At 42.8% G+C, this 12432-nt stretch overlaps 1 protein-coding gene across 1 annotated transcript; it reads left to right on the top strand.

Moving 5' to 3' along the window:
* Window positions 1–7534: 7534 nt before the first annotated feature.
* On the top strand, window positions 7535–10531 carry LOC123142029 (MEIOTIC F-BOX protein MOF-like). The gene is made up of 4 exons (XM_044561063.1): window positions 7535–8440; window positions 9323–9478; window positions 9563–9811; window positions 9930–10531. Exons 1-4 carry the CDS (start codon window positions 7763–7765, stop codon window positions 10068–10070), a joined length of 1224 nt encoding a protein of 407 aa, XP_044416998.1. The 5' UTR covers window positions 7535–7762; the 3' UTR covers window positions 10071–10531.
* The last annotated feature ends 1901 nt before the right edge of the window (window positions 10532–12432 follow it).

The raw sequence follows: 12432 nt of genomic DNA on the forward strand, positions 1-12432 counted from the left end.
GGGAAGATGGAGTGGAGGAGAGGAGGAGATGGAGTGGAGGAGAGGTGGAGTGGAGGAGAAGAATGAACATGTAAGGAGGAGAGGACCACGCCCAGCCATATATACGGCATAGTAATGGCGCACCGTGGGCAGGTGCGCCATTACTAACTTTTTTTATTTTTTTGATTTATTTTGAATTTTGAAGGCGGGAAGATACTAATGGCGCACCACGGGCAGGTGCGCCATTAGTAACTTTTTTTTTTATTTTTTTGACTTATTTTGAGTTTTGAAGGCGGGAAGATAGTAATGGCGCACCATGGGCAGGTGCGCCATTAGTAAGTTTGAATTTTTTTTGAATTTTTTTTGCCTCTCCAGATCTTAAAAGCCCCGTATCTTTTTTTCTGTTAGGTTTTTGAGGATTTTGAAAATGTTTAACGGGGTTCCCCGGTTAAATTCGGATGTAACTTTTCGAGTAGATGATTTTTCATATAAAAAACTTTTTCATCCGAGTTCGTATGCAAAAGTTATGCCCATTTTACAAATTCTCGAGAGATTTTGCAAATAAAGTCGAAATTCATATTTGTAAATTTTCACAACAACTAGACCACATATCACATGGGAAACTTATTTTCTTTTATTTTTTTGACATTTCCATCATTTTTTTATTTTTTTAACTGAAAAGGCGGTCCACGGGGGTGTGTGTGCATTCGGTGGAAGTGGTGGCCAAGTTCAACTAGTAATGGCGCACCACTCCCACGGTGCGCCATTAGTAGTTTAAAAAATAAAAATAAAAATAATTTGAATTTTTTTTGAAACATAATTACTAATGGCGCACCGTGGGAGTGGTGAACTAGTAATGGCGCACCATCCCACGGTGCGCCATTAGTAGTTTTGAATTTTTTTTTTTTTTTTACTAATGGCGCACCGTGGATGTGGTGCGCCATTAGTATTTGCACACTAATGGCGCACCAATAGTATTTAGTAATGGCGCACCACATGTACAGTGCGCCATTAGTGCCCATATTGGCTATAGCTGTTTTTGTAGTAGTGTGCCTGTATTGCAGGGTGTAAAGTTGAGTAAGACTCAAAACCTGACCACCGCAGAAAATAGAGAGATAATGAAAGTCATTCCCTATGCCGCAGCCATAGGTTCTATAAAGAATGCCATGCTGTGTTGTGTACCTTGCCATGAGTTTGGAAAGGGGGTACGATAGTGATCCAGGAGTGGATCACTGGACAACGGTTAAAGTTATCCTTAGTTACCTAAGAGGACTAAGGAAATATTTCTCGGTTATGGAGGTGATGAAGAGTTCGTCGTAAAGAGTTACGTCCATGCAAGCTTTTACACCGATCTGGATGACTCTAAGTCTCAATCTGGATACATATTGAAAGTGGGAGCAATTAGCTAGAGTAGCTCCATACAGAGCATTGTAGACATAGAATATTTGCAAAATACATACGGCTCTAAATGTGGCGGACCCGTTGACTAAACTTCTCTCACAAGCAAAACCTGATCACACCTTAGTACTCTTTGGGTGTTAATCACATAGCGATGTGAACTAGATTATTGACTCTAGTAAACCCTTTGGGTGTTAGTCACATGGCGATGTGAACTATGGGTGTTAATCACATGGTGATGTAAACTATTGGTGTTAAATCACATGACGATGTGAACTAGATTATTGACTCTAGTGCAAGTGGGAGACTGAAGGAAATATGCCCTAGAGTCAATAATAAAGTTGTTATTTATATTTCCTTATATCATGATAAACGTTTATTATTCATGCTAGAACTGTATTAACCGGAAACTTGATACATGTGTGGATACATAGACAAAACAAAGTGTCCCTAGTAAGCCTCTACTAGACTAGCTCGTTAATCAAAGATGGTTAAGTTTCCTAACCATAGACATGTGTTGTCATTTGATGAACGAGATCACATCATTAGAAGAATGATGTGATGGACAAGACCCATCCGTTAGCTTAGCATAATGATATTTAAGTTTTATTACTACTGCTTTCTTCATGACTTATACATATTCCTTTGACTATGAGATCATGCAACTCCCGGATACCGGAGGAACACCTTGTGTGCTATCAAACATCACAACGTAACTGAGTGATTATAAAGATGATCTATAGGTGTCTCCGAAGGTGTTTGTTGGTTGGCATAGATCGAGATTAGGATTTGTCACTCCGAGTATCGGAGAGGTATCTTTGGGCCCTCTCGGTAATGCACATCATAATAAACCTTGCAAGCAATATGGCTAATGAGTTAGTTATGGGATGATGCATTACGAAACGAGTAAAGAGACTTGCCGGTAACGAGATTGAACTAGGTATAAGGATACCGACGATCGAATCTCGGGCAAGTAACATACCGATGACAAAGGGAATTACGTATGTTGTCATAAGGTTCGACTGATAAAGATCTTCGTAGAATATGTAGGAACCAATATGGGCATCCAGGTTCCGCTATTGGTTATTGACCAGAGAGGTGTCTCGGTCATGTTTACATAGTTCTCGAACCCGTAGGGTCCGCACGCTTAACGTTCCTTGACGATATAGTACTATATGAGTTATGTATGTTGGTGACCGAATGTTTTTCGGAGTCCCGGATGAGATCACGGACATGACAAGGAGCTCCGGAGTGGTCCGGAGGTAAAGATTGATATATAGGATGATATGGTTCGGCCAAGGGGTGAAGCCCACGAGGCTTTAGGTCGGTGCAAAAGGAGGTTTGCGGAGACCAGGGGGCCAAACGCCGGAAACCCTGGCGTCTGGCCTTGGGCCAGACGCCAAGGATTGTGGCGTTTGGTCCTGGAGTCCGAGTAGGACTCTTGCCTTTCGGGAAAAACCGACTTTGAGGAGGCTTTTGCTTCAAGTTTCGACCCCAGGGCTCAACATATAAATAGAGGGGCAGGGCTAGCACCAAAGACACATCAAGAAACACCAAGCCGTGTGCCGGCAACCCCATCCCCTCTAGTTTATCCTCCGTCATAGTTTCCGTAGTGCTTAGGCGAAGCCCTGCGGAGATTGTTCTTCACCAACACCGTCACCACGCCGTCGTGCTGCCGGAACTCATCTACTACTTCGTCTGTCTTGCTAGATCAAGAAGGCGAGGACATCATCGAGCTGAACATGTGCTGAACGCGGAGGTGCCGTACGTTCGGTACTTGATCAGGACGGATCGTGAAGGTGTACGACTACATCAACCGCTTTGTCAAACGCTTCCGCTTTCGGTCTACGAGGATACGTAGACACACTCTCCCCCTCTCGTTGCTATGCATCTCCTAGATAGATCTTGCATGATCGTAAGAATTTTTTTTGAAATACCGCGTTCCCCAACAATAGTTGCACAGTCAAAGTTGATTGCAATATTGATGCGTATCTCAAGAGCAGCAAAATCATAAGCTTTTGGGTTTTTGCAGTTGCCCAGCTGATATAGTTCAAGCAAGAAAAACATATTCAGTAAACTAAAATGGAAACTTTTTAGAAAGTAGAGGGCTCGATGTTAAGCAATGGTTTCAGTTAACTATCAGGTTCAACCATTACTATGCTACCTTCTAATAACCATGGAAGATGAGTCAGTTCTCAATGAGATCATTCTTACTATTATGGGATTTTAGTATTGTTAGCAACATATAGAGAGAGAAACAAATACATTGGTCAATTTTTTAATGTACCCATGTCTTGCCACGGACCAACAAGCATAGTATTTATGCATAGATTATTCTACGCTATTAACTGCATCGAGTGCAACATATATCTGGATTTTCACCACATAGCTATAAACATGAATGTATTTCATTCGCTCGCCCCTCCTCAACCAACATGTCCACCCGTTCCTCTTCGCTACCCATATCCTTCCAAAATGTTACATGTGCCCATTGAGCAATGTTTATAATAACGCCACAACAAATGGACAATCATATTAATCACCCCTAATCAAGAAATGAGAAATCCTAAATCTATGCTTATTTCAGAGAAGGTGGCCCTATCTTCTAATTTCATATACGTAAACATGAGGTGTGTCAATATAATCAAATTCACACATGAGTTAGTTAAAGGATTGCATTGAAGGAAACAAATGTTTGCATATTAATTACTTGTGAGGTCAAATGGAGTTTGACTCCTTTTGTAGGTTGCATCTTCACCTCTTCACTGAAAGGTAAAATAATGCAATGACTCGCATGCTCCTAATGCTATTGAGTTCACACAATTTCAAGAAATGTCAACAACTATTTTATGTTAGTTGATCTCTAACTTGTCAACAAGACTATACATACCAAATTATTGAATAATTCCAGTGAACAGTTTGATTATGTGAACAAATTAGTGTCAATTGCTGCTACTTTGAGTAACTATGACACTATGTGAGTTAGCCGACATAACAATCTGCTATCAAATTTCCTAACAGATTACTGCAAAATCTGGAGCACTCATGTTGACACTTCATCAAGGCTTGAGGTGGAACAAAATAATGAGATAGCCACACCATGACACTAAGTAGTGGTGCATCCATCCCTGTAGCAGGACATAATTGTGCCCTCTCACGGTCTTGGCATGTGTACTTCTTCATACATTGAATAGACCGGATGCATACTGTGGCGGGAGGAGGTTGTGCCGTGTAGGATTTGGAAGAGGTTGCAGCTGGGGACATGCTTGTAGACGACCAGGTTCTCCTCCTTGGAGTGGCAGCATGGCTTCGACCCCCGCCATGTTTCTGTGCTGGAGCTTGTGCGGGAGGAGGACGAAAAAAACCAGACGAAGGTGGGAGGTGGGACGAAAAAACCGTGGAACGGAGACTACCAAATGCTCCATTAGGAGTAGAGATAAGGAATTTCTCATTGTGATACGTGATCACGTTAGGGCGTGGCTTCGACGGTCATGTTTTTTTCCTAGTGGAGCTAAGTATGGAAGGGGATCGATAGGAGAAATAAATTGGAGAGGGAGGTGATCTGTTTGGAAGGTGATCTCATGTATATGGTATTATTTCTGAATTCTTAGTTACCAAATATTTACATGATTGAATTAAATTGACACCTGCCAAAGCAAGCACGAATAAATGGAAGGAGTATCAGACGCGATTCAGTTTTAAGTGCGAAGAAGTAAAAAATTAACGTGGGAGGGGTGGTGGGAGGTGAGACAAAAATTAACCAGACAAAAAAACCGTGGAGACTGTTCTACCAACTGAGACATTAGGAATACAGATTAGTCTTCTTTTGTGAAGGATTTTTTATTCCCTACTTAAGATATTTTTTTCTTAATCTTACCAACCTTAATATTTTGATATATTCCGTGTCACACTTATATTCTCACATACACATGCCTGATGTCGTGTTCCATGCACACACACTTACATTTTGTATTGCTAGTTCCACCCTTGCATACACTCCATGGACCACGACACGTTGACCTAATATATTTTTCTTTTGTGTAATTACATACATAAGCAACGCTAAAATAATATCAAATTTGAACAATTTACTATACTTCATTAGAGTGAGCGGGGACTTTTATTATGTTTGAGCTGTTTCGTACTTCTGAACTTTTGTAACAGATCTGGAGACGCTTACATCCAGTTAATGAGCGCCTTTATTAGTTAGTGGAACCAAAACTTGTATACTACACTCCGAAAGTTAAATAACAACAGGACTAGTTAGGTGCAGTTAGGGGAGTAAAATGAGAAGTCATGGGTTATTAAGGGACCGGGTAGAGAGAAAGAGTCGAGTGGAATAAATGGCTGGAGGTTCATGTGCTTTTATGCAGGGGAGCCCCTATTCAACGATCTGCGCATCTCCATCGCTTCTCTGCGCACGATTTGGGCCAACGAATGTATTTCAAAACATATTTGTGAAAACAAATAACTATTTGTGAATTTCAAATTTGTTCCCAAATGTTAACAAATGTATATCAATTCAAAAAATGTTCGCGGGCTTAAAAAAGACAATTTCAAAAACAATTTGTGAATTTGAAAAAATTCAAAATTATCAAATTACAAAAATGTTCACCAATACAAAAAATGTTCAATGATTCAAAAAATGTTTGAGAATTCCAAAAAACATATTCTTCCAATTCAAAAATTATTTGTGAATTTAAAAATATATACGATTTCTGCAAATGTTCATGAATTTTTTAAAAGGTATTTGGGAATTTGAAAAATATTCATCTTTTAGAATAAATCGTGTGTTAACTAAATGTTCAGGAAATCAAAAAATATTCACCAATTTGAAATATGTTCACGAAATGTGAAGAAGAAAATAAAAGAGAAAAGAACATAAAAAAAGAGAAAATGAAAACAAAAGTAAAATTAAAAAAAGCAAAAGAAAAAAAATAAAAGTAGCAGAAAAAAGAAAAAATATAAGAGAAGTTAAAAAACAGAAAATTGTTCTTTTTGCAAAAATGTTCTCCACGTAGCTTCCCTTTCAAATATTATTCCCCATTTCAATAAATGTTCACCGACTCAAAAAGTGTTTGCGAGTTTGTACAAAAATGTTTGCAATTAAAAATGTTCGTGAATTGGAAAAATGTTCATGATTTCAAAAACTATTCGTGAATTTGTGAAAAAACTATTTGAAAAATTGAAAACCTTTCCTATTTCATAAGATGTTCGTGTATTTGAAAAATGTTCATGAATTCAGAAAGTGCTCATGAATTTTAAAGATATTCACTAAATAGAAAAGGAAAAACAGAAATGAAATGGAAATGGAAATGAAAATAAATAACATAAAAAGGAAAAAACGAGGATGAAAATAAAATTAAAAAAAATAAAAAGGAAAAAAAAAGAAAAGAATAAAACCAAAAAGAAAAAATATGGTGACCTATGCGCTAGATATTCCTTTTGAGGAAAATCATGGTCTCTTTATTGCATGATAATATATGGTACAATTGTAGTTTTATTCGGCTGCAACAACTAGATATATTGACCATGAGCTGACAATAAAACACGTTTTAGAAAATTGTGAGCCTTCATATTGGACATGCTGCCTTCATGAATAATCCAGACCTCTTCAAACTCCTGACGACGGATGTTGATCTCATGTAGAATCTGGATGTAGATACCTTTACTTCCTCCATTAATCTGTTGAACAACCGCTTCTGCGTCACATGCAATAATAAGCCTTCAAAGGTTCAGATTGGCTGCGGGGGAAAGAGCCTCCAAACATGCCATTGCTTCAAGCGTTCCAGGGTCATCACAGCTGCCAATGATGCGTGTGGACGAGCCAAGGTAAACTCCTTGGGCGTCTCCGCGCACGGCGGCCGCCGCACCCTTACAACTGTCCTTGGCTATTCCTCCAACTACATTAATTTTGACCATACCTTTCATTGGAGGGATCCACTTTGGCACATGCACTGACCGTGGACCTATGCGCCAAATAGGAATCGCCTTCATGCATTCACATGTATAGGGCCCAGATAAGTATTCACTATAGCATTGTTGAATTTTTCAATAAATCTTTTGGCCCAAAACCCAATGCGCCAACGGAGGCCCAGGATTCCAGGTATATATATGCAACCGAAGTCCCACCCAAAAATACTGGATACCGATCGGTTTGATCGATTCACAATGGGGACGGCAGCCGCCGCCGCCCCTGCAGGCGGCGACCGGCTGAGCAATCTTCCGGACTGCCTCCTGCACAACGTGCTGTCGTGCCTCCGCTCCCGGCAGGCGGTGCACACGAGCCTGCTGGCGCGCCGTGCCGTGCGTCGACGTCGACCATCGTGACTTCTTTGACGAGCCGGAACCTGAGGCCCCGGGCCACGGCGCTTCCGACGCGGCAATGCGCGCCTTCAGGGCCGCGAGGGAGAAGAAGCGGCGGCGCGTCATGGAGGACTTCGCGGACGCCGTCCTGCCCCTCAACGGCGCCTGGCCCCTCGACGCCTATCGGCTGCGCGTCCGCGACGACCTGCATCTCCGCAAGGCCATGGACCGCTGGATCCGCCGCGGCCTCGCGCGCGGCCCCGAGCTCCGCGTCGCCTTCGACTACGACCGCCATGGCGCCGGCTACAACAGCTGCTGGAAGGAACCTCCGGCGTTTCGCTTCAGCATCTTCGACGTCGCCGTCACGGGCCGCCTGAGGAGGCTGTACCTCTCCGGACTGGTCCTGCTGCAGGGATTCCCGGACGAGCTGAGGTCCGAGTGCCCTCTCCTGGAAGACCTGCAGCTCGTCAACTGCGTGTGCACTTCGCAGTTCCTCCCGGGCAACAGGCGCAGCCTCATCCGGATCGGCTCCCGCTCCCTCAAGAGGTTGGTTATTGAGGGCACTTCCAGCCTGCACCACCGGCTGTGCCTCACCGCTCCTGCCCTTGATTCCTTGAGCGTTGACACGCCGCTCGCCGTGGAGGATGGGATGCGGTCCCTCGCCGTGGCATCCATCTCATGCCATGCCGGCGTACTCCTTCTCTTGAAATCGCTCTGCAGCGCTTCAGCTTTGGAACTGCGAAGATTCACCACACGGGTACGTACGAACCTATACATGCATGCGTCAGAGCATCTTCAACAGACGCCCAAAAAGAGCTCCGCGCGCTTAAAGTTCATTTTTTTTGGACGCCGATCAGCTACAACAGATGCTGTAAAATATTGCGCGCGCTAAAAAGTTTTGAACATGCGCTGAAAAACGCTATCGTGTGAAGCATATTTTGGGCTCCGGATTGTGCGCTTCACAATTTGCACCGCGACTGTTGAAGATGCTCTTAATTATATCCTTTGTTATCCATACATAGGGCTTTCATAAAATGCTTACCTACTCTACAGTAGTTCAATCTGAACATGGTTAGCAAAAATCATGGAGGTGGTTGTTGTTATATGACCAAAATGGAGGTTCCTGTTTCTGTAGAATATAAGACAGTTTTGCTAAAGCGCATCTAGATGTGCTCTAAGTATTGCACATCTAAGTCCTATGTCATTGATTTTACGCTAAGATTCGTGCAAGCATTTCCTTTTTCTTTCTAATTTGATTGAGTCACTTAGATGGGCAATAATTAAGGCACATCGAATAGGATTTCCTTTCAAGTATCACAAACTTTGATTCAGTTTTTTGAGAAAAATAATTTTATCAAAATACTATATACCATATGAAAATATATTACATGACGTATCTATTATTATTGATTAGGTATTCTAGCTAGATGCTCATATTTTCTATAAATTTTGGCCAAAGTTTAGAAGTGTTCTAAAAAGGTCTATTGTCATCAAGCCCTAAATGCCAATTCCATGTTTGTGCATCTACTCTTTATATCTTTGTTCATCAACTATTTATATATTATTATTGATTAGGTATTCCATGTTTGTGCATCTACTCTTTATATCTTTATATTACATGGATTTAATAAATATATAGGCATTGGTCGAGGAGGAACCGGAACTATTCCACGAGTACCATAACCTGAGGACATTGGTCCTCACTGACTGTGAGATTGGGGACGGATGCCAGGTTGTGGCGCACGTGCTAAAGAGCATCCCGAATCTGGAGAGACTCGTGCTGCAAGATTGCATGGTGCTGTATCTATTTTCAACTAATTAGTGTAGTATGTATTTTTGGTGTAATTCTCACTACATGCATGCATATGCATGATTACAGATCTCGGGGAGTTGCATGATGGCCAGTCGCCGAGGCGCAGCACTTCGCGGGTGCTGCCAGAACCTCAAATCGATACGAGTCAAGTATGAAGGGCACGATGTCGCTCATGTGCCGGTTGCCGAGTTGAGGGGGAAATCAAAGGATGCGGTCAAGTTGCACTATGGCGAAAGACCAACCAGTTCCGTTGAGTGGCACCACTGGCTGAAGCGCATCGCCTTGTGCAGCAGCCACGCAGTTCATCTCAGCCAGGTCATGACCTTTCACAGCTAACTAGATCCTATGTGTTTCGTATTCCAACTCCAACCTCCATCATGTGTAGCTATATATACGTACTGTGCCATATATTGATTCTCCACTGGCTCTGCAGCGATATCTAGCTTCCATCACCACTGGGCCTGAGTCCGATGAGGAGCACGAGTCCACTGCATGGAAGCACCGCGCCAGCAAGAAGCATGCGAGGGACAGCGCCATCAAGGCACGCCGAAGGGGGCACCTAGACCGGTTCTGAAGATTGATCGATCTGCAAGGTGGACAAGCTAATAAGCAGTGCACTGCAGACTGAACCCGGCTTTCAGGCCTTTTGGGATCTCACCGGTCTCTAGGTCGGTTTGTTGGCGAACATTAATTCGCCTGCTAGTGACATTTCTTAATGTGTGTGCCATGAAATAAGTTTTTCTTCGTGCCCCGGTGAAAACATTTTGTTCATTCCATGGAAACATTTTTTCATGTTGTGGGTCCACTACCCATTGTCCATCATGTGCTCCGTGTGACACGGTCACAAGATGAACTTGTAGGTTCCCTGCAACGCATGACCTTAGTCCAGATCACTCTAGTGGCAACCTGCTCACCATCCTAGATAAAATTGAACATTTGTGTTAATTAAGACGAAGCTGATCTTTGACAAAGTAACTATGATGCTTGATTGTAGTCACAACATGGTACAAATTTACAGAAACTACCATTTCTCTCATTTCGATATCTTGGGGTTTCTTTCCTCCATCTAAAAGCAGCTGGTAAAACATATCACATAGTACATTGTAGAGGACGGCAATGGATACAAGTGAAACCTTGGTGGCTTTGCCGGAAAACTGCATAATGTAATTGGATTTGCATTTTTGCGTGGAGAAGCTTGCAAGGCCTACATATTGAAGCAACCTGACCTGACGTGCCCGTTTCTGTGTAGCAGTTTTTCTCTTCTTCTTTTGAGGATGAGGTCCCCACAGAAGTCCACATCGTGCGGACGAAGAGGACGTGGTCCCCGGGAATGTCCACATCGCGAACGGACACGGCGGCGAAGCGGACGCGGAAGACGATTCCAAGGTGGCGAAGAGAACCCGAAGGGGCTCCCGAACGGCTATGCCCACACCTACTTCCTAGAACCGGACGAGCTGCAGTTCGAGAGCGACGAAGAAGATGGCGATGATTTCTTTTCAAAGACTAAACCAAGTACACGAGCAGGAGAAATGCCCCCACCCCCAAGACTGAACCAAGTACCGTAAAATTTTACCATATTTATATGAAAAAATACCAACACCTACAATGTTAAAGTTGTACAATATGAAAACTAAATTCATGCCACCGAGCCGGTTGTCGAGCTCACATGGCGCCCCATCCTCCTGGCGGCGTTTGGAAGGCGTCTCTGCGAACATCTCACGCGTCAAAATTTCTACTAGGCTGGCACCACTAGTTCTAGGATGTGTATTCCTCTCCCCGAACTAGCTAGGCAAAATGGTCACTGTAAAGGACTGATTCAACAGGTTGGAAGGATAAGGAGCGACGATGGGGGGTGAAAATTTAAGTACTTGATTCTGTTGGTTTACTTACATCTTACTATGAATCATCCACACTCGCTAACCAATTATTATCCCCAAATTCATTTTCTTTGAGGAGGCGGCGCCAGCCCGTTCCTCTGAGCCTGTTTTGGATCTTGGAAACGATGGATTTCTGGAAACTGTTCTTGAGAAGACCGAGCTGGAACTTACGGAACAAGTCTGTGTGTCTGGATCCGTTGTGGAAAGGGCCAAACAAGCTGATCTTGGAGGGCATTTGGAGAGCGGATCTGCAAGCAGGACGGTTCTTCATCGTATGGACGGGCTTCTAGAATCACCTGTGAGGCTGTGAAAGAAGTAGGAGATATAGTCAGGATGGGCGATTTACCGAATTCGGGAACAGTTTTAGTCAATGGGCAACAAGCGGCTGGATTCGTAGGTATGTTCCTTTAGAACTGCTCACTCTCTGTTGTGTGTCCTCTTAATGATTTTCATTACTCCTGACAGGGTTGAACATATGTATTTGTTTGCAGGTATCGGAGAGGGGCAATGCCTGAAGAGAGGGCAAGTTGAGCAGATCGAGTTACTCCACTGGAGAACGCGCTGAAAGAATCACCGACTCTGTACTGGAACCAACTGCTAGTTTAACATTTCATTCATTGACAGAGGCTTAAGGCTAGTACAATCTATTTTCTTCGGAGTGTAGCTTTGGAATTTGGTATGATAAGAGCAGATCAAATGTAAAAGGAGCAAAGTGCATGCAAGAATTTGTCTGCGGTTGCTCAGTAAGTGCATACACTAACTTATTCATTCCAAGCGATGCTTTAGATGGATATATTAGTGAGACTTTTCTATTTAAATTATCCGAGGTAGGGCAATCCAACTAAGGAGAACAGCTCCTCATGCAGAACACTATGTCCAGCAATGATAAGATTGCTTCGGACAGATGATCAGGGGTGGTATATTTGCGAGAGCCAGACACCTCACAACCATACATCAAAATTACATTTTCCATCGCACAGACATATTGATCTCTACACTCTGGAAAAAATTTCGGTAGGATCGAAAACGTACCATTCACCAAGAGATGCTTGCGTACTT

Source organism: Triticum aestivum, chromosome 6D, assembly GCF_018294505.1.
Source record: "Triticum aestivum cultivar Chinese Spring chromosome 6D, IWGSC CS RefSeq v2.1, whole genome shotgun sequence".
In the NCBI taxonomy this organism is placed as follows: Eukaryota; Viridiplantae; Streptophyta; class Magnoliopsida; order Poales; family Poaceae; genus Triticum; species Triticum aestivum.